At 44.5% G+C, this 23,745-nt stretch overlaps 1 protein-coding gene and 1 long non-coding RNA gene across 2 annotated transcripts in view; one reads left to right on the forward strand and one right to left on the reverse strand.

The window, feature by feature from the left end:
- Window positions 1–3,837, reverse strand: part of LOC141088240 (uncharacterized) — a 215,129-nt gene extending 211,292 nt beyond the window's left edge. The window contains exon 1 of the long non-coding RNA XR_012231859.1: window positions 3,786–3,837. This is a non-coding gene — a long non-coding RNA (uncharacterized lncRNA). The remainder of the gene's footprint in view (window positions 1–3,785) is intronic.
- The window catches only part of SLC6A11 (solute carrier family 6 member 11), a 325,430-nt gene continuing 302,847 nt past the window's right edge, over window positions 1,163–23,745 (forward strand). The window contains exons 1-2 of the mRNA XM_073574234.1: window positions 1,163–1,589; window positions 2,152–2,385. Coding sequence (XP_073430335.1) covers window positions 2,166–2,385 — 220 coding nt within the window. The 5' untranslated portion in view covers window positions 1,163–1,589; window positions 2,152–2,165. The remainder of the gene's footprint in view (window positions 1,590–2,151; window positions 2,386–23,745) is intronic.

A 23,745-nucleotide genomic window follows, 5' to 3' on the forward strand; every position in this document is an offset into this window, starting at 1 on the left:
ATAGGTACTATTCATATGGTCAGGTAATAATAATAATAATAATAAATTTTATTTTTATAGCGCCGACATATTCCGCAGCACTTTACATTTCAGAGGGGATTTGTACAGACAATAGACATTACAGCATAACAATAATCACATACAGTAGATTATAACAAATACCAAGAGGAGTGAGGGCCCTGCTCGCAAGCTTACAGTCTATGAGGAAAGAGGTAGACACGAAAGGTGGGTGGTAACAGTTGCCCTGATTGTATGGACCAGCCATAATGTTAAGTGTGTAACAGTACAGACACAGAGGGCTAATGGATGCATAAAGCATGTGGGAACATGATGCTGGGAACCTGGTTATGGTAAAATTTTTGGCTCTGCCACACAGGGATAGGTTAGGTTAATGTGTTGAGGCGATAGGCCAGTCTGAATAAATGCGTTTTCAGGACACGCTTAAAATTGTGGGGATTGGGGACTAATCGTATTGACCTGGGAAGTGCATTCCAAAGAATTGGCGCGGCACATGTAAAGTCTTGGAGACGGGAGTGGGAGGTTCTGACTATTGAGGATACTAACCTCAGGTCATCAGCAGAACGGAGGGCGCGGGTAGGGTGGTATACTGAAACAAGGGAGGAGATGTAGGGTGGTGCTGAGCCATGGAGGGCTTTGTGGGTGAGGGTAATAAGTTTATACTGAATTCTGGAGTGGATGGGTAGCCAGTGTAATGACTGGCACAAGGTAGAGGCATCGGTGTAACGATTGGTGAGGAATATGATCCTGGCTGCAGCATTCAAGACAGATTGGAGAGGGGAGAGTTTTGTAAGAGGGAGACCGATTAGAAGAGAGTTACAATAGTCGAGACGAGAATGAATAAGAGAAACAGTAAGAGTTTATGCAGAGTCAAAAGTAAGAAAAGTCAGGTTTTTAAATACATCGGTTAGGGACTGCTCAGATATGGGTATACCATAACGTTTGGTATAGCGGCTTAGTATACATTTTTTGCAAAAAACGTATCAACCAAATACTCTGTTTTGTTATCATCTTTTTACTAGCACTTGCTGTTTACTGTTACTTTTTTACAGCAGAGTATTTTTATACGTTTGTTATACTGTGTTGTTCTGTGTTTCAACCTTTTAGCATATGGCATACTTTATTGGCATGTATGTTGGTAATATATTCCATGCAAATGACCATTAGTACAACATTGCAATTATATTATTTTTTATATATTTATTTATGTCTAATTTTATTGCAAGCCACATGTTAGTAATGCAAAATATTCTATACATATCATATGCACAGAATCTTAGTAGCAAAAAAATACTCATGCTTTGTTATGCATTCCCTATATTGATTCGATGAAAATAGGTTTCGCTCCGTGTTTAACCACTGAGCACCTTAGATGTAATCGCTAGATAAGAGAGCTACTGAGTGAGATGGATCGTCTCAGAGAAGGGGGAGAGGAAGAGGAGGGGGAGTGAGGAGAGGGAGGCTGCCATCAGATCACTCCTGCAAAGAGAGAACATTTGCAAATTATCCATTTTATGGATAACAGGAACAGGAACATCATTACTACCATACACTGTTATCGTCACACTTTGGTAAGAATCTTTTAATTTCTATTTGTTGCAGTGTTTTAGCAGTTTTATTGCCCGAGGAGCAGCATTTTATTCCGAGGAACCTTAGATCTTCAAGACTGTAAGAGCAGCGAAGAAAATCTATAAACAAAAACACATTGTCGTAGCCTGGATTGGGCAACGGAGACAAGCGCGCAGGTTGTACATGGTCTCGTCCGGTAATTTATAGGGAAGGCATGCATAACATGTCACGTCTATTGTTCTACAAACTTGTACTTCACGGATAATTGGGAGCAAATTATTTGGATCGAAAAGCCTGTAGGCAAACTGTAAATGCGGGGAGATTATTTGCAATGAATTTTTGACCTAAAATTGCTGTAAAAATTAAGAAGTAGAAGAATCGAGCAAGTGATTGGTTTGTAAGTAGATACTAAACAATCCTAATTTATTGGATGGGGTGGAGGGCTTGAGATTTTTTTTTTTGGAAAATGCATTATTAATTTATCCTTAAAGGTAAAAAAAAATAAAAAAAATGCAAAAAATATTGATTGGTAATCTAATTATAGGGTATGTTTCCTGCCGGTAGGTTGAGCAACAACAATGACAGCTGAGAAGACTATTCCTGTAATTAATGGCAAACCTGAGGATGCCCTGGATGCTGAAGCTTCAAGCTCCAACCTGGTACACAGCAATGACAAAAAAGTCAAGGAAAGAGGCCACTGGAACAATAAGGTGGAATTTGTCTTGTCCGTGGCAGGGGAAATTATTGGACTTGGAAATGTTTGGAGATTTCCCTATCTTTGCTACAAGAATGGTGGAGGTAAGATGCAATGGTATTTGGCTGTGATTGTCTGAAGAGCAGGACACTTGGCTCTCTTTGTGTGTCAGATTATGCTGTGATTTGCTATTAGGCAGTCGAAATGAATTGTAAAAGCGGTAAAATTTTCAAAAAGAAACTTATAAAAGCATTTTGTTTTACGATGTGTTTTCATCGGTCTACCATGTTAGACTAGACAAGGTTGGCAGGAATTGTGAAGTATTGGAAAAGGTTTTTCTTTACAGTAACAGAAATTAAGTTGTGAAATTCGATATTGATATGTGATTGGATTTTTTAGTACATTTTTCTTTTATTTAATAATGGTAGACTACATTTTGGATATGTTACAGGTTTATGCTGTCAAATTGAACTTAAATAGAAAAATGAAATATAATTAAAATATTAAAACTCTTCCCATTTATTTATTAAAAATTAAGATGTGTATCTCTATACTATTTATTCTTTTTTATATGTTTTATGAAAATTATGATGGATTTTTTTGTTGGCGTTAAGTGGTTTTCTTTTTTGCTGCTCTGGAACAAATAGTCTATGACCTCGAAATGGCTTTGAAAATAAAGCACTATTAAACTGACCAATCTTCCACTGCTGCCGTTCCTATGCTGCCTTGTCCTTCATCAGTCTCTGGCTTTCGCTGTAGAGATAACTTACAAATGTGGAGTCAATGCCGCCATCAGCATTTGGCTATTGTGGGCACATGCCCATGAGTCGGGATAATATCGGAAGTAGAGAGCAGTGGAATAATGGGCCATTTTGGATTGGCAATGGTGATGGAAAAGTGATGTTAGGACAGTTTTTTGATTTTTTAAAAACATCTTGAGGTTGTGTTAAAAAAAAAAAAATCACCAGTAGGAAAATTATTGCAGCAGTAGAGGTGCTCTTTCACATTAGAGTTGAAAAGTTATATCTAGAGATGGACACATTTTTTTCTAGTGGAATTAAATTCTACTTGAATTTTTACAAAAATTTTCCATTTTGATACAGGAAAGATGTATATCTTTCTACTGTGTTAGCCAGTAGATAGAAAAATATTCAGAATTGAGAGTCCTCAGTGGTTGATACCTTTTAATGGCTACTGAAAAGATGGTAACACATTGCAAGCTTTTGAAACTACTCAGGTCATTTCATCAGTCAATGCCTGATGAAGAGACCTGAGTAGTCTCGAAAGCTTGCAATGTGTTACCATCTTTTCAGTTAGCCATTAAAAGGTTTCAACCACTGAGGACTCTCAATTCTGATTATTTTTCTACAAAAATCTTTACTCTCCAGAATATGCATTTTTTTGCTATTTGCTCCACTGTAGCCGCTTTATTGGAAAACTGTAGACAGCCGACCAAAGATTAAAGGACAAAATCAACCTAATACTCACTTAACCGCTCACCTACCTCAGCTTCCCCGTTTACTATAGTACCTGCTGCTCACCATCCGGTCTTCAAGTCCTCTTCTCCCTGCAGTTGCATGCCGGTGACTTCACTCTTGAACAGGTTGAAACCAGCCCTTTAAGGTCACAACACGTTGTGAAGCTACAACATGACCTCTGAGACATTGTTGCAGCCAGAAGTTTTATTCTAGAGTGAAGACACTGGCTTGCTACAGAGGAAAAAATCAGAGGCACCAGGCCAGATGGGAAGGTAGTGAACATTGGCGGCACTGAGAGTGTCGGAACATGTGAGTGTTGAGGTGGGTATTGTTTTTTTTCACATGTCAAATTTATTATACTCCAAGGTCTGGTGAGACATCAAAGTCTACCAGAGAACATTTAATTAGTGGAAAATATTGCTGTAAAACAAATTTCCTGGTAAAATACTAGTAATTTGGTGATTTTGAATTTAGTCAGATACGCTTATATCTACTTGTGATTACTTAATTTTCTTCCATGTCTAAGGTGTTTTAGTCTCATACTGTCTAGAACCTCTTAAATGTTAATCAATGTTAAATTCACTCATTGTATGTCTGATCGATTTGTAATGAATTCAAAATTAGCACAAAATGGTATAAACTACATCAGTCCAAAGGATTGCTAGATTTCAATTTTAGTTGTTGGAACTTCTGAGGATGAGCAAAATTTATTATGAAGCATGAGCCTTCTAAACAAGTAATGCATCCCATTACAACACACAGGGCAGGAGCATTACATCTTCCCATGTGTCCATGAAACTAATTTGGAGCTCTGATTTGGAAAAAAAAAAGAAATAAATAAGAATAAGAAATAAGAAAATACTAAATGCTGGCCAGAAAAAACAACATGTTGTTAAATGGCAAACATGATGTTGTTTACAGTAATAGAAGAAACCTGACTGCCAATTAGGTTTGTACCTTTGTTTTACGATTCACGTTGAGTTTCTGTATGCGTCCCTACACACTGCCCACTTTTCCGGCCACCTCCACTGCTCTCTGATCCTGAACAGTTCTCGACACCTCTTCTTATGGCTAGGCCTCTTCAGTCTAGAGCGGGACATATCTGTGCATGTGCATTATAAGTTCACAACAATGAGATGTGACAATATGCGCCACAATCTTACAATGTACACTCCAGGTCATGACTTCTGGCCACGATTAGGTACAAGATGTCCCAGTGCATATGTGACATAAGGTCACATTGTTGGGATGTCATGACCTGTGCCTCAACCTTATGATGCACATGTGAAGATATGTCCCAGATCTGGAAGTCCAGGCCTAATATGAAGGGACCTGAGGTTTTAGAACACTGTCGATATGAGTTGCCAAGGACCATATGGAGAACATTGAGTAATGGGGGTGGCCAGAGCGGTGAGCAGTGAGGTATTAGTTTCTGATTTAGTTTTTTTAATCTTTGCTGGTCCTCTATGGTTCATTTTACTGAATTTGCGTGGACAGAATTACAATATGAATTTTTGGAAAATTTGACAAAAAAAATTAATTCCCCTCAAATATATTTTCCCATCTCTACCTTTCACTATGCCTTTCTGAAGTCATTCAAGGTGTGGATTCACACTCAAATTGATCCATGGTTTACATTCTCATTTGATTTTATGCTTCACTCTTAATTATACTTTTTTTCTAAATCTTATATTTATTATGCTCTGGGGTCTGCATAGACATTAATGAGTCAATAAAGAACATTCAGTTCATGGAGAATAGATTAGCTGCAATTCTGATAAAATCTGTTCAATTTGGCAAATTCATATCTCATCGGATCCACTAATTTCTAGATATCTAGTTGGGGCCAGTCTTTCAAGAACATGCAGTGCTGTCAATATTGTGCACAGAGTAATGTGATTGAGGAAAAACATTCAGCAAAGAATTTCCCACACAGCAATGGCATAAAGTGAGACTAGGGACTTTTTTTTTTTTAAGTGGCGGAGGAATACAGTGCGGAAGGATACCTACCTTCCGTCATTGGATTCCTGCAGCCCGTAGAGAACGGCAGCAACAGCTGATGCTGCAGTTCTCTACCCAAGATCGTCGTGGGACACACTCGTGGACTGCTTTGGATCGTGGGTGAGTATTTTTGTGGTTTGTTATGTTAATATTTATTCCGTAAAAGACAATGGCTTCAGGGAACAATGTGACAAGTATTGGTAAGTATGCTACTCTATGTTATATGTACTGTATGTCTATGTATGTATTGTATGAATGTATTGTATGTAGTATGTATGTAGTATATATGTGGTATGTATGTAGCATGTAGTATGTATGTAGCATGCATGTAGTATATATGTAGTATGTATGTAGCATGTAGTATGTATGTAGTATGTATGTAGTATGTATGTGGTATGTATGTAGTATATATGTAGTATGTATGTAGCATGTAGTATGTATGTAGCATGCATGTAGTATATATGTAGTATGTATGTAGCATGTAGTATGTATGTAGCATATATGTAGTATGTATGTAGCATGCATGTAGTATATATGTAGTATGTATGTAGCATATATGTAGTATGTATGTAGCATATATGTAGTATGCATGTAGTATATATGTAGTATGCATGTTGCATGCATGTAGTATATATGTAGTATGTATGTTGCATGTAGTATGTATGTAGTATGTATGTTGCATGTAGTATATATGTAGTATGAATGTAGCATGTATGTAGTATGTATGTAGCATGCATGTAGCATGCAGTATGTATGTAGCATGCATGTAGTATATATGTAGTATGTATGTAGCATGTAGTATGTATGTAGCATATATGTAGTATGTATGTAGTATGTATGTAGCATGCATGTAGTATATATGTAGTATGCATGTTGCATGTAGTATGTATGTAGTATGTATGTTGCATGTAGTATATATGTAGTATGAATGTAGCATGTATGTAGTATGAATGTAGCATGTATGTAGTATGCATGTTGTATGTATGTAGCATGTAATTTTTTTTTTTTTTACATTCAACACATTAGCCGGATGATGGGACTACTACTGTCCCATCATTGGCTAATGTGTCAATCACTGTCATGGTAGCAGGCATCGCCCGATGGGACTTGTAGTCCCATCGGACGATGCCTGCACAGCCCCCCGGAGCCTGCACAGCCCCCCGGCAGGCCGGCACAGCCCCCCGGAGCCTGCACAGCCCCCCGGCAGGCCGGCACAGCCCCCCGGCAGGCCGGCACAGACCACCGGAGCCTGCACAGACCCCCCGGCAGGCTGGCACAGCCCCCCGAAAGGCCCGTACAGACCCCAGAGAGGCTGTACAAGGGAAAAACAGGATTTTTCTTATTCCGATACCGGAAGTCCCATAGACTTGAATGGGACTTCCGGTATCGGAATCGGCGATACCGATACTTTTTTTTAAGATCGGCCGATCCATTCCGATCCGATACTTTGAAGTATCGGACGGTATCGCTCAACTCTATCTATGTCATGATTGGAAAACCAAGTGTGAAATCTTATGGAAAATTATGTTTTGTTCCTTAACATATCTTATAAATTAGTGGTTCATGAATTAATTCACTGCATAAACACTCCCCAAGGTATTCTAACAATTTTAATGTGTCTGGTAATAGTTGCCGGTGCTATTACAAAGCCCGTGAAATATTTACCACTTCAAAGATTTCATTTTACTGCAGCAGACTGTAAGATGGCTGGCGTTATGTAGAAATTCAAAGACTGAAGAATTAAAATAAGTTGGATCTTCCTATACCATAAAACAAATAGACTTATTATAAATGTCTCCTGTGTTTTTCTATTGACCTGCTTGAAAACTTTATGCAAAAATAGTAGGAAGATTAATTTTTACCACTCTATATCAAACCGCTGGAATCAACCAAAGTTAAACGGTTTACCAAATGATTGCTAAAGATTTGATGGCCAGGTCCTGGAGACAAAGGGGGTCCAAAAGATCCTTTTGCTACATATGAAATTTTTTTTTCCACTAATTAACTGATAGTTGAGAGCCCTGTGGGATACTTAGCATTGGGGCCAATTGGAGCCCACAAGCTTCAAGTTACACCACTGGTGACTGCCCCTGTATGAAAACCATTGTTGTATGGGACTTAAAATTGGCACTCTAAGGGCAGCTACAGGAAGGCGTATTTGCTGTCTGAGTTCAATCCGATGTTCTGTCCATGGGGACCAATAATATTCCATAGGGCCATTCATATGTCCAATATTTACCTTGGCCAGAGACAGTTCGAGCATACATTTGGTGTGAATCCGAATTTGATCCCATATTCGGATCGCACTAGGCCATGCAAACCAGTGAGTGCGTGGGGAGCATTGGACTGAGCTCAGATGAAATCTAAGTGCAGCCTGATTTCCACACACTCACGAAATGGAGAAGGTGAAGACATTTTTTTCTCCAACTTCCTCTCATTCGAGAGAATCGAATCACACTGTGCCTACACTCTGATCAGAGTTTGATCATAGTGTCATTGCATAATTGGCCTGATTATCTCAGATGACTGAATCTATGGCCGTCTGCATCTGCTCTTATACAGGCACATGCTCTTGAAGCTGCCCGGCACACTATAGGCGACACTAGCCAATATGACCTTATTTGAGTATCTAATACCACTGCACTACTCGGTGAACGTATAATTACAGTCCACACAAGCATAAAAGAAATCCGCACCATTGGTACACCTGTGGGTCACAGACCCTTAATGCATCTGATGCTGTGAACACTGTAGGCATATAAAGCAAGACTCCTGGAAGTCACAAAATTGCAAGTCCAAGCATATAAAGAATAAGTGGGTGGCACTCACCAGTCTAAAAAATTCCAACTTTTATTTAATTTCTTAAAACATCTTCAATGGGGTAGTGGAAGAAGGAGTGTGAGGACGACGACCGCCGTGTGGAAGAGGGAATGTGAGGACGACGACGTTGCACTAATTTCGTCACGAGCACTTTTGATATTGTGTGTTACGTATTAAATATGTTTTATTGGTATTTGAAGTATACTGTACTTTTTATCCTTGTCTATTAAAAGTTAAGTTTTAGGCATCTCATGCTGTAGAATTTGTACCTCTATGATACCTTAATGATTACTGGCAGTTTTGCCATGTAAATTTACACTTGCACTTTATTTGATGTGCCCAGCTGTGTAGGGTAATGTTTCTTACAGTGGCTTGAAAACGTTTGGAACCCTGATCAAAATTACTGTTTTTGTGAACAGTTAAGCAACTTGAAGTTTTCCGTTAACAAATCGGATTACACTCTGACCAATTTTAATCTATGAGTCCATGTCCTTGAAAACCTGACATCTCATCAGCTGCATACAGTAAAATCACAGCTTGACAAATCAGAATAGGATAGAATAGATATACAATAAAAAGAGAGAAGAGCCAGCACTGCCAGTGGTCAGAACGCATAACATGAGGTGCATATGCACATATCTTACTGCATTCAAAATGAGACATTTAGCAAAATATTGATCAATATATTGAGCCACCCCGCCATGCCAAGGCAATCTCATATGGGGGGTCCTACTCTACATTTTTATTTATTCACTGTGCCATTGCGGCCTCCTAAATGTTTTAAAAGCAAGACCATATCAAATGCAATCCATACCTGAAGCATATCTGCATCACTCCCATGCAGCCAGATGGAGCAGGTGCAGATGAAGGCCAACCAGGTCTGAACACAGACATCTCAGGTTTGACCTCCACACACTGCCTGACCAGCAAACACAGATGAAGGGCAATGCAGGCTCAGACATGGATGCAAAAATAAATAAAGCCTGGGGCAGGGCGGGGCTGCCGTGAGTGTGCACAGCAGCCTAGATCAATCACAATAAACACAGAAAAGATGGCGAACATGACCCAGCGTGCACGGCAACAGTGGTGGTCAGCCACAAAACCAATTTGCAATAAAAAGAGAGAAGAGCCAGCACTGCCAGTGGTCAGAACGCATAACATGAGGTGCATATGCACATATCTTACTGCATTCAAAATGAGACATTTAGCAAAATATTGATAAATATATTGAGCCACCCCGCCACGCCAAGGCAATCTCATATGGGGGGTCCTACTCTACATTTTTATTTATTCACTGTGCCATTGCGGCCTCCTAAATGTTTTAAAAGCAAGACCATATCAAATGCAATCCATACCTGAAGCATATCTGCATCACTCCCGTGCAGCCAGATGGAGCAGGTGCAGATGAAGGCCAACCAGGTCTGAACACAGACATCTCAGGTTTGACCTCCACACACTGCCTGACCAGCAAACACAGATGAAGGGCAATGCAGGCTCAGACATGGATGCAAAAATAAATAAAGCCTGGGGCAGGGCGGGGCTGCCGTGAGAGTGCACAGCAGCCTAGATCAATCACAATAAACACAGAAAAGATGGCGAACATGACCCAGCGTGCACGGCAACAGTGGTGGTCAGCCACAAAACCAATTTGCAATAAAAAGAGAGAAGAGCCAGCACTGCCAGTGGTCAGAACGCATAACATGAGGTGCATATGCACATATCTTACTGCATTCAAAATGAGACATTTAGCAAAATATTGATCAATATATTGAGCCACCCCGCCACACCAAGGCAATCTCATATGGGGGGTCCTACTCTACATTTTTATTTATTCACTGTGCCATTGCGGCCTCCTAAATGTTTTAAAAGCTGGCTCTTCTCTTTTTTTATTGCAAATTGGTTTTGTGGCTGACCACCACTGTTGCCGTGCACGCTGGGTCATGCTCGCCATCTTTTCTGTGTTTATTGTGATTGATCTAGGCTGCTGTGCACACTCTCGGCAGCCCCGCCCTGCCCCAGGCTTTATTTATTTTTGCATCCATGTCTGAGCCTGCATTGCCCTTCATCTGTGTTTGCTGGTCAGGCAGTGTGTGGAGGTCAAACCTGAGATGTCTGTGTTCAGACCTGGTTGGCCTTTATCTGCACCTTCTCCATCTGGCTGCACGGGAGTGATGCAGATATGCTTCAGGTATGGATTGCATTTGATATGGTCTTGCTTTTAAAACATTTAGGAGGCCGCAATGGCACAGTGAATAAATAAAAATGTAGAGTAGGACCCCCCATATGAGATTGCCTTGGCGTGGCGGGGTGGCTCAATATATTGATCAATATTTTGCTAAATGTCTCATTTTGAATGCAGTAAGATATGTGCATATGAATCTCATGTTATGCGTTCTGACCACTGGCAGTGCTGGCTCTTCTCTTTTTTTATTTTTAGAATAGATATACAGGTATGAGGGGCTTCATTAAAGATTCCCCTGACCCACTTCATGTGGACTGAGAGAAATGAAACTTGACACAGTTATTAGCCCTTTTCTACATACTGTAGGTGCCAGCTAGGGACACACACTTCTCCCATCTCTTTAAGCAACTGTAAACACCTTGCTTGTAGAAGTCGACAGGTTGCTCCAAAAGCCATGTTTTGACTTCGGAAATCAGGGTCTTCTCATCATGTGGAAAATGCTTTCCCTTCAAATATAACTTCAATGTTGGAAAGAGGTGGAATTCCAATGGTGCGAGGTCGAGTGAATAAGGGGGATGCGGTTAAATTTCAAAGTCACAGGAGCATGCTTCCATTTGGGCAGCATGTGAGTTGTGAACTGGTGTGTTGTCTTGCAGAAGGCGGACACCTTTGGTGAGCATGTCAAATCTCTTGGTTTTGATAGCCTCCTACAATTTCTGCAGCAGTGAAGCATAGTATGCCCCAGTGATCATGGTAACCTTTGCTAGGAAATACTACTCTGTGCTGGCCCCAAAATACTGTGAACATGACCATGCCTGCCGAGAGTTGGGCACATGGCTTCTTTGGAGGCGGTCAGTCATGATGCTTCCATTGCATCTGCTGGACTTTAGTCTCAGGATCAGAGTGATGAACCCAGCTTTCATCCTGTGTGATCAGTCTGTTGAAAAAGTCCTCCTGGTTTCCATGGCACATCGTCACTAGAGCTTTAGAACATTTGACTCATTCCTGCTTCTGGAAAAGTGTGAGCAGCCTGGGAACCCAGCGAGCGGATACCTTACACATGTGAAGATGGTCTTGGATGATTTTTTCCATGGACCGCACACTAATCTTGACTTTTTAGGCTATTTGGCGAATGGTTACGAGACGATTTTTGAAAATGACGACCTCCACTTGCTGGATGGTGTGTTCAACCATAGCAGAGTGGGGTCGCCACGGAATTGGAGCTGTTTGCACCAAAGTCCGACCACATTTGAATTGACGATGCCAGTTCTTGACTGCATCATATGATGGGGAATCCTCACATAAACCTCTTTCATCTCATCGAATGTGTGCGGCCTTTCAAGTAAAGGAACTTGATAACTACTTTGTATTCCACTGGGTCCATTATCAAACCTCACACCACTTCAGCACCTGTAAAATCAAAACTGTTATCAGTTCTGAGTTGCAAATTGGCACGTAACCTATAGAGACTTATATCATTACACATGTGCAGTTTCAGGGTCCTATGATAAAAAGAAGTGGGTCAGGGGAAATCATTAATGAACGCCCCTCATATGTACAGTGGGTACGGAAAGTGTTCAGACTAGAGTTGAGCGAAACGGGTCGAAAAAATTCAAAAGTCGCAGACTTTTGGCAAAGTCGGGTTTCATGAAACGAAACCCGACCCTAGGATGAGGTCGGCCACGAGGTCGGCGACTTACGCGCCAAAGTCGCGTTTCAAAAGTTTGTTTTCGCTCTTTTTCAGCCAATCAGGATCCACGGACACTGTGGGCAACGTGATGACATAGGCACGGGTCACCACCATCTTTCAGAAGGGCATGCAAGTGATTGGCTTGCTTTGGTGGGCGTCACAGGGGGTATAAAAGGGCGTGCACGCCGACCGCCATCTTACTTCTGCCGATCTTAGTATAGGGAGAGGTTGCTGCTGATTCTGTAGGGAGAGCGTTAGGCAGGGAAGAAGACAAAAAAACTGCTTCTGCTGCTAGCGATTTGGCCTGCACAACACACAAGTCACTGTGTGTGCAGTGCAAGGGGAGGCTATATTGTGGTGTATCAGTGGTGTTGGTTGTTGGGCTGCCTTCTAAGGCTTCCTGACACGCTGGCATTGCTGTTTACCCACTGCTCCGCAAACTGCTTTTTTAAAAGCAATCCAATCTCCCTTATCCTCTCGTCACTTTGGTCACAGGCAGCTGTGCCATCGAGCATGTCACATAGCGCTCAGATATCAGTGGGCCACACACAATCCACAAGTGTCCAGTGTCCAAAAGTGTACGCAGAGATTCAAAATCTCCATTATCCTCTCGTCACTTTGGTCACAGGCAGCTGTGCCATCGAGCGTGTCACATAGCGCTCAGATATCAGTGGGCCGCACACAATCCACAAGTGTCCAGTGTCCAAAAGTGTACGCAGAGATTCAAAATCTCCATTATCCTCTCGTCACTTTGGTCACAGGCAGCTGTGCCATCGAGCGTGTCACATAGCGCTCAGATATCAGTGGGCCGCACACAATCCACAAGTGTCCAGTGTCCAAAAGTGTACGCAGAGATTCAAAATCTCCATTATCCTCTCGTCACTTTGGTCACAGGCAGCTGTGCCATCGAGCGTGTCACATAGCGCTCAGATATCAGTGGGCCGCACACAATCCACAAGTGTCCAGTGTCCAAAAGTGTACGCAGAGATTCAAAATCTCCATTATCCTCTCGTCACTTTGGTCACAGGCAGCTGTGCCATCGAGCGTGTCACATAGCGCTCAGATATCAGTGGGCCGCACACAATCCACAAGTGTCCACTGTCCACAAGTGTACGCAGAGATTCAAAATCTCCATTATCCTCTCGTCACTTTGGTCACAGGCAGCTGTGCCATCGAGCGTGTCACATAGCGCTCAGATATCAGTGGGCCGCACACAATCCACAAGTGTCCACTGTCCACAAGTGTACGCAGAGATTCAAAATCTCCATTATCCTCTCGTCACTTTGGTCACAGGCAGCTGTGCCATCGAGCGTGTCACATAGCGCTCAGATATCAGTGGGCCGCACACAATCCACAAGTGACCAGTGTCCAAAAGTGTACGCAGAGATTCAAAATCTCCATTATCCTCTCGTCACTTTGGTCACAGGCAGCTGTGCCATCGAGCGTGTCACATAGCGCTCAGATATCAGTGGGCCGCACACAATCCACAAGTGTCCACTGTCCACAAGTGTACGCAGAGATTCAAAATCTCCATTATCCTCTCGTCACTTTGGTCACAGGCAGCTGTGCCATCGAGCGTGTCACATAGCGCTCAGATATCAGTGGGCCGCACACAATCCACAAGTGTCCAGTGTCCAAAAGTGTACGCAGAGATTCAAAATCTCCATTATCCTCTCGTCACTTTGGTCACAGGCAGCTGTGCCATCGAGCGTGTCACATAGCGCTCAGATATCAGTGGGCCGCACACAATCCACAAGTGTCCAGTGTCCAAAAGTGTACGCAGAGATTCAAAATCTCCATTATCCTCTCGTCACTTTGGTCACAGGCAGCTGTGCCATCGAGCGTGTCACATAGCGCTCAGATATCAGTGGGCCGCACACAATCCACAAGTGTCCAGTGTCCAAAAGTGTACGCAGAGATTCAAAATCTCCATTATCCTCTCGTCACTTTGGTCACAGGCAGCTGTGCCATCGAGCGTGTCACATAGCGCTCAGATATCAGTGGGCCGCACACAATCCACAAGTGTCCAGTGTCCAAAAGTGTACGCAGAGATTCAAAATCTCCATTATCCTCTCGTCACTTTGGTCACAGGCAGCTGTGCCATCGAGCGTGTCACATAGCGCTCAGATATCAGTAGGCCTCACACAATCCACAAGTGTCCAGTGTCCAAAAGTGTACGCAGAGATTCAAAATCTCCATTATCCTCTCGTCACTTTGGTCACAGGCAGCTGTGCCATCGAGCGTGTCACATAGCGCTCAGATATCAGTGGGCCGCACACAATCCACAAGTGTCCAGTGTCCAAAAGTGTAAGCAGAGATTCAAAATCTCCATTATCCTCTCGTCACTTTGGTCACAGGCAGCTGTGCCATCGAGCGTGTCACATAGCGCTCAGATATCAGTGGGCCGCACACAATCCACAAGTGTCCAGTGTCCAAAAGTGTACGCAGAGATTCAAAATCTCCATTATCCTCTCGTCACTTTGGTCACAGGCAGCTGTGCCATCGAGCGTGTCACATAGCGCTCAGATATCAGTGGGCCGCACACAATCCACAAGTGTCCAGTGTCCAAAAGTGTACGCAGAGATTCAAAATCTCCATTATCCTCTCGTCACTTTGGTCACAGGCAGCTGTGCCATCGAGCGTGTCACATAGCGCTCAGATATCAGTGGGCCGCACACAATCCACAAGTGTCCAGTGTCCAAAAGTGTACGCAGAGATTCAAAATCTCCATTATCCTCTCGTCACTTTGGTCACAGGCAGCTGTGCCATCGAGCGTGTCACATAGTGCTCAGATATCAGTGGGCCGCACACAATCCACAAGTGTCCACTGTCCACAAGTGTACGCAGAGATTCAAAATCTCCATTATCCTCTCGTCACTTTGGTCACAGGCAGCTGTGCCATCGAGCGTGTCACATAGCGCTCAGATATCAGTGGGCCGCACACAATCCACAAGTGTCCACTGTCCACAAGTGTGTGCAGAAATTCTTAAAACTCCCCTGTCCTATAGACACCTTGTACCTTGTTTTACATTACTATATAGTTTGTTGGATTTTGTCTACATTTCTACCAAAAATGAGGAAGGCTGGTGGAAGAGGCCGTGGAATTGGGCGGGGGTTGGCAGCTGGTAATGATGGTGTTGGTGGTGGATCTGATGGTAGTGGCAAGAGCAAAATAGAACCAAATGCAGGAGGTGCTGACCCTGCGTCATCGTCTGTCTACATAAGGCCTCGAACGCTTAGTTTTCTAGGAGTTGGCAAACAGCTTTTAAAGGCAGAGCATCAGGAAAAAGTTTTGTCTTACATTGCTGACTCAGCCTCCAGCTCTATCGCCTCCTCTTCTTCAGTTGTAAAAAGTAAAAGCACTGAGTCGTCATTGGAGGCTCATGTTCATGAACCACACCTTTCCTTGTGTCCTTCACCCCAACCAAGATTGAAGGATGACGCAGGCCATACTACTGATTACTCCATGGAGCTGTTTTCACATACCATGCCTGGATTATCAAGTCAAATGGTGAATTACCCAGGCCAAGATGAATCTGACATGGAGTGCACTGATGCACAGCCGCTGATGGATGATTCTGCTGGTACATTCACTCAGAGCACTACATTGTCCTCGCAGTGTACAGAGCCAGATTTTGACCCTGATGAGACTCAGGTGCCCCTTCCCGCACACTATACCACCATACACGGTGACACAGAGAAAGGTGCACATGACATAGAAGAGGAAGTGATGGATGACCCAGTTGTTGACCCAGATTGGCATGCATTGGGGGAAGAGGGTGCTGCTTCCAATAGCTCAGATGAGGAGCATCCACAGCAGACATCGACATCGCAACAGCTGTTATCTGGCAGGCCCGGAGCACTCCAAAGACAGGTTCCAAACATCAAAAGAGTTGCTGGACAGCTTGTCCAGAGGGTCAAAAGATCACAGCATGCTAGGCCGCAAAATGTCTGCCAAAGTAGGAAGAGTGCAGTGTGGCAGTTTTTTGAACAAAATCCTCATGATCAGGCCAAGGTTATCTGTAAGAAGTGCGTAAAGACCTTTAGCCGAGGGAAAAATCTGAAAAATTTGAATACCAGTTGCATGCTTAGACATTTAACCAGCATGCACTTGCAAGCGTGGACACAACACCAAACCTCAAGTGCCACATGTGCAACTGATCACAACGAAGGTAGTCAGCAACGCTACATTGTTTCCCCCACTGTAAGCACACCGGTTAGCACAGCAGCAAATGTTGAGGTGTCGTTGCAAGGCCACAGCAGTCAGGGAATCCCACTGTTATATCAACGAAAGACTGATTCTAGGCCATCAGAAAGAACACCAACTCCATCACCATCATCAACCCTCTCTCAGTCCGCCCTGTCCACCGCTACTTCCACCATATGCAGCTCTCAAGTCCAGCTCACCCTCCCAGACACTATGAGTAGGTCAAGAAAGTACTCAGTCTCTCATCCACGTACACTGGGTTTGAACGCCCACATTGCCAAACTAATCTCGTTTGAGATGATGCCCTTTCGGTTGGTGGAAAGCACAGCTTTCCGCGAACTCATGGCCTATGCAGTACCACGCTCTGACCTACCCAGTCGCCACTTCTTCTCTCGCAAAGCCATCCCAGCCCTCCACCATCATGTGAAAGACCGCATTGTCCATGCACTCAAGCAGTCAGTGAGCGGAAAGGTGCACCTCACAACTGATGCATGGTCCAGTCGGCATGGCCAGGGCCGTTACGTGTCCATCACTGCGCACTGGGTTAATGTGGTGGATGCAGGGTCCACAGGGGACAGCGGTGGTGGGACAGTGCTGCCTAGCCCACGGTCTAGGAAACAGTTGGCTGTAGGCGTTCGACCCTCCTCCTCCTCCTCCTCCAGAAGCGACAGCTCGTCCACAGAGCGCAGTCGTACGAGCACTCCATCTGCAGCTGCCACTGTTGCACACGATGTGTCCCCCTATCGAGCAGCTAGTGGAAAGCGTCAGCAGGCTGTGTTGCAGATGATGTGTTTGGGCGACAGACACACCGCCGAGGTGCTGGCCGAGTACTTGAAGCGACAAACTGAGTCATGGCTGGGCAGTGTACATCTTGAGGCAGGCAAGGTAGTTAGTGATAACGGCCGTAATTTTGTGGCAGCCATAGCCCTTTCAAAACTCAGCCACATACCTTGCTTGGCTCACACCTTGAACCTAGTGGTGCAGTGCTTCCTCAAAAATTATCCGGAGTTAACAGCCCTGCTCCAGAAGGTGCGAAGACTGTGCGCGCACATCCGCCGGTCGCCTGTACACTCCGTTCGTATGCAGAAGCTGCAGCGATTGCTCCACCTTCCCAACCACCGCCTCATTATCGACATTGCAACAAGGTGGAACTCCACCCTGCACATGGTGGAGCGGCTGTGCGAGCAGAGGCAGGCCATAATGCATTTGTGGGAGGATACACGGCCAGGCACTTTGAGAGCAGACATGGAGTTGACAGGCGTGCAGTGGTCGAAGCTGAAAGACCTTTGTAAAGTCCTTCAGTGTTTTGAGGAATGCACACGGCTGGTAAGCGCAGACGACGCCATCCTAAGCATGAGCATCCCACTTATGAGTCTGCTCATGCAAACTTTGACGCACCTTAAGGAGCAGGCGTCTGCAGCCAATGTTGATGAGGAGGAAGAGGAGGAGGGAATCCTTGATGACATTCAGCCATTGTCTGCTCAGGGACCTCTCCTGGACGAGGTGGAGGAAGAAGAGGAGGAGGAGGATGATGGGGATGATTACTTAGGGGAGGAGGATGCATCTCGTGGGGCAAGTGAAAATGTTGGCGTGGCAAGGTCTGGTACAGGGTTTGTGCGTGACTGGAGGGATGTGGATTTGCCAGAAAGTGCTCCTCCACCCAGCACTCACAGTGCATCATTGACACCGGGAACATTGGCCCACATGTCAGATTATGCCATGCGGATCCTAAAAAGGGACCCCCGCTTTGCCAAAATGATGAACGATGACGACTACTGGTTAGCCAGCATCCTGGATCCACGCTATAAAGGCAAATTACAAAACATCATGCCACAGGAGAACCTTGACCTAATATTGGCTAATAAACAAGCAACTCTGGTAAATCGGTTGCTTGAGGCATTCCCAGCACACAGCAGCGGTGATGGTTCTCACACGAGCCGTACGGGCCGGGGGCAGCTTGGCAGAGGTGTTCGTGGTGCACACAGCAGAAGTGGCGTTGGAGACAGGGGTTTCATGACAATGTTGTGGACTGATTTTTCAAATACCGCTCACACAACTGGTAATACTGCATCGATGGAAAGTGACAGGAGACAGCAGTTGTCAACTATGGTTACAAACTACTTTTCCTCCCATATCGATGTTCTCCCACACAGGTCATTCCCCTTTGACTATTGGGCCGCTAAACTGGACACCTGGCCTGAATTGGCCCAATATGCCTTACAGGAGCTCGCTTGCCCAGCTGCAAGTGTGCTATCGGAAAGAGTCTTCAGTGCAGCTGGATCAATCCTGACAGAAAAAAGGACCCGTCTGTCAACCCAAAATGTGGATGATCTAACCTTCATTAAAATGAACCACGCATGGGTTTCCAAGGATTTTGTCCCACCTTCCCCTGATGACACATAGGGTGACAGAAAAATGGCTTGCTTTGGTCCACCTCTTCCTGGTACTTCACCACTTCACCTATTTCGCCTTTTGCATCAGTTGAATGTCCAACATCAACATATGCCACTTTCTAAAACTCCCTAACTGTGCTGCCTCCCCCCCATGGCCAGGGTCACCACCTAGCGCACGACACCGTGCGAGTGCCGTTGCCCTAGACAGGTGGGTAGGCCGACTCTTGGGCGCGGGCACTGGCACAGGGTCCCTCATAGTGCAATCAAGTGTCTCTGACGGTGGTGGTGCACACCCGCCGTCAGACACACAGCTGTTCTATGAGGGGCCCAGTGCCAATACCGACGCCCACGAGTGGGCCCCCCTTGCTTGGCCAGGGCCCCAGCATTTGCAATCTTTACCTCTCCCTGCTCCTCCGCTGTGTAATCTGGGCCGTCAAATCCATACTGTGCCTGACACCGTCTGAGCCTGCCTTCTGATGTATAGACATATATTTTGAATGTGTACGCTATCCATACATGTTATCCGGGGATACGTTACCCCTTCTAAACTTTGTGCAATGACGTGCAATCCATACTGGGCTTAACACCGTCTGAGCCTGCCTCATGCTGTATAGACATATATTTTGAATGTGTACGCTATCCATACATGTTATCCGGGGATACGGTACCCCTTCTAACCTTTGTGCAATGACGTGCAATCCATACTGGGCCTAACACCGTCTGAGCCTGCCTCATGCTGTATAGACATATATTTTGAATGTGTACGCTATCCATACATGTTATCCGGGGATACGGTACCCTTTCTAACCTTTGTGCAATGACGTGCAATCCATACTGGGCCTAACACCGTCTGAGCCTGCCTCATGCTGTATAGACATATATTTTGAATGTGTACGCTATCCATACATGTTATCCGGGGATACGGTACCCCTTCTAACCTTTGTGCAATGACGTGCAATCCATACTGGGCCTAACACCGTCTGAGCCTGCCTCATGCTGTATAGACATATATTTTGAATGTGTACGCTATCCATACATGTTATCCAGGGATACGGTACCCTTTCTAACCTTTGTGCAATGACGTGCAATCCATACTGGGCCTAACACCGTCTGAGCCTGCCTCATGCTGTATAGACATATATTTTGAATGTGTACGCTATCCATACATGTTATCCGGGGATACGATACCCCTTCTAACCTTTGTGCAATGGCGTAAAATCCATACTGGGCCTAACACCGTCTGAGCCTGCCTCATGCTGTATAGACATATATTTTGAATGTGTACGCTATCCATACATGTTATCCAGGGATACGGTACCCCTTCTAAACTTTGTGCAATGACGTGCAATCCATACTGGGCCTAACACCGTCTGAGCCTGCCTCATGCTGTATAGACATATATTTTGAATGTGTACGCTATCCATACATGTTATCCGGGGATACGGTACCCTTTCTAACCTTTGTGCAATGACGTGCAATCCATACTGGGCCTAACACCGTCTGAGCCTGCCTCATGCTGTATAGACATATATTTTGAATGTGTACGCTATCCATACATGTTATCCGGGGATACGGTACCCCTTCTAACCTTTGTGCAATGACGTGCAATCCATACTGGGCCTAACACCGTCTGAGCCTGCCTCATGCTGTATAGACATATATTTTGAATGTGTACGCTATCCATACATGTTATCCAGGGATACGGTACCATTTCTAACCTTTGTGCAATGACGTGCAATCCATACTGGGCCTAACACCGTCTGAGCCTGCCTCATGCTGTATAGACATATATTTTGAATGTGTACGCTATCCATACATGTTATCCGGGGATACGGTACCCTTTCTAACCTTTGTGCAATGACGTGCAATCCATACTGGGCCTAACACCGTCTGAGCCTGCCTCATGCTGTATAGACATATATTTTGAATGTGTACGCTATCCATACATGTTATCCGGGGATACGGTACCCCCTCTAACCTTTGTGCAATGACGTGCAATCCATACTGGGCCTATCACCGTCTGAGCCTGCCTCATGCTGTATAGACATATATTTTGAATGTGTACGCTATCCATACATGTTATCCAGGGATACGGTACCCTTTCTAACCTTTGTGCAATCACGTGCAATCCATACTGGGCTTAACACCGTCTGAGCCTGCCTCATGCTGTATAGACATATATTTTGAATGTGTACGCTATCCATACATGTTATCCGGGGATACGGTACCCCTTCTAACCTTTGTGCAATGACGTGCAATCCATACTGGGCCTAACACCGTCTGAGCCTGCCTCATGCTGTATAGACATATATTTTGAATGTGTACGCTATCCATACATGTTATCCGGGGATACGGTACCCCTTCTAACCTTTGTGCAATGACGTGCAATCCATACTGGGCCTAACACCGTCTGAGCCTGCCTCATGCTGTATAGACATATATTTTGAATGTGTACGCTATCCATACATGTTATCCGGGGATACGGTACCCTTTCTAACCTTTGTGCAATGACGTGCAATCCATACTGGGCCTAACACCGTCTGAGCCTGCCTCATGCTGTATAGACATATATTTTGAATGTGTACGCTATCCATGCATGTTATCCGGGGATACGGTACCCCTTCTAACCTTTGTGCAATGACGTGCAATCCATACTGGGCCTAACACCGTCTGAGCCTGCCTCATGCTGTATAGACATATATTTTGAAAGTGTGCGCTATCCATACATGTTATCCAGGGATACGGTACCCTTTCTAACCTTTGTGCAATGACGTGCAATCCATACTGGGCCTAACACCGTCTGAGCCTGCCTCATGCTGTACATACATATATTTTGAATGTGTACGCTATCCATACATGTTATCCGGGGATACGGTACCCCTTCTAACCTTTGTGCAATGACGTGCAATCCATACTGGGCCTAACACCGTCTGAGCCTGCCTCATGCTGTATAGACATATATTTTGAATGTGTACGCTATCCATACATGTTATCCGGGGATACGGTACCCCTTCTAACCTTTGTGCAATGACGTGCAATCCATACTGGGCCTAACACCGTCTGAGCCTGCCTCATGCTGTATAGACATATATTTTGAATGTGTACGCTATCCATACATGTTATCCGGGGATACGGTACCCCTTCTAACCTTTGTGCAATGACGTGCAATCCATACTGGGCCTAACACCGTCTGAGCCTGCCTCATGCTGTATAGACATATATTTTGAATGTGTACGCTATCCATACATGTTATCCGGGGATACGGTACCCCTTCTAACCTTTGTGCAATGACGTGCAATCCATACTGGGCCTAACACCGTCTGAGCCTGCCTCATGCTGTATAGACATATATTTTGAATGTGTACGCTATCCATACATGTTATCCGGGGATACGGTACCCCTTCTAACCTTTGTGCAATGACGTGCAATCCATACTGGGCCTAACACCGTCTGAGCCTGCCTCATGCTGTATAGACATATATTTTGAATGTGTACGCTATCCATACATGTTATCCGGGGATACGGTACCCCTTCTAACCTTTGTGCAATGACGTGCAATCCATACTGGGCCTAACACCGTCTGAGCCTGCCTCATGCTGTATAGACATATATTTTGAATGTGTACGCTATCCATACATGTTATCCAGGGATACGGTACCCCTTCTAACCTTTGTGCAATGACGTGCAATCCATACTGGGCCTAACACCGTCTGAGCCTGCCTCATGCTGTATAGACATATATTTTGAATGTGTACGCTATCCATACATGTTATCCGGGGATACGGTACCCTTTCTAACCTTTGTGCAATGACGTGCAATCCATACTGGGCCTAACACCGTCTGAGCCTGCCTCATGCTGTATAGACATATATTTTGAATGTGTACGCTATCCATACATGTTATCCAGGGATACGGTACCCTTTCTAACCTTTGTGCAATCACGTGCAATCCATACTGGGCGTGAGAACGGCTGGCGAGCTGTTAAGCAAGCTACAGCACCTGTCCAGACAAGTACAGGGATTCCCTAGCGAGGAGACTTATTTGATTGTTTTCTATGTTGGGACAGCAATTTTTGGGGAGCACTATACTCTGGAGAATGATAGATGGGGCCCACCATACACTGGAACATTCCAAAGGTGGACATCAGACACTGGAGCAGCATTTACAGGGCCCATTATACACTAGAGCATTAGAAATGGGGCCCATTATGTTTGGAGCATTATTTGGGCCCATAAGACAGTGGAGCTTCATCCATGGGGACCAACATATACTGTAGCATTATGTGGAGCTCATCATATACTGTTTCAAACATTATATGGGACCAATGATTTTGTATGGAGAAATAGATGGGCCTCGTCATGAGATGTAAAAAGTGAGGTATTTTTCATTGTACTATACCGCTATTTCTCTGCCGTATCGGAGCTTGATGAGTTGTGGTATGTGTTAAAGGGGCACTCTTTCGCCCAGGGCACATGAAAACCTGCAGCCAGCCCTCCCACCCCACAAATTTAGCCAAATAACCCCCATTTTTCAGTGCGTAACTTGTATTATGAAGTTAATTAAGGTTGACAAGCTTAAGTAAGAAGAATTGATGCTTTTGGCATTCAAATGGGCACTGTAGGTGTGTTTCCTGTCCTCCTCTCACTGCCGACTTTTATTCCCCATTGACTTACATTGGGTTTCGTGTTTTGGG

Source organism: Dendrobates tinctorius, unplaced genomic scaffold, assembly GCF_039654945.1.
Source record: "Dendrobates tinctorius isolate UK_male_01 unplaced genomic scaffold, ASM3965494v1 ptg000038l, whole genome shotgun sequence".
Classification (NCBI taxonomy): domain Eukaryota; kingdom Metazoa; phylum Chordata; class Amphibia; order Anura; family Dendrobatidae; genus Dendrobates; species Dendrobates tinctorius.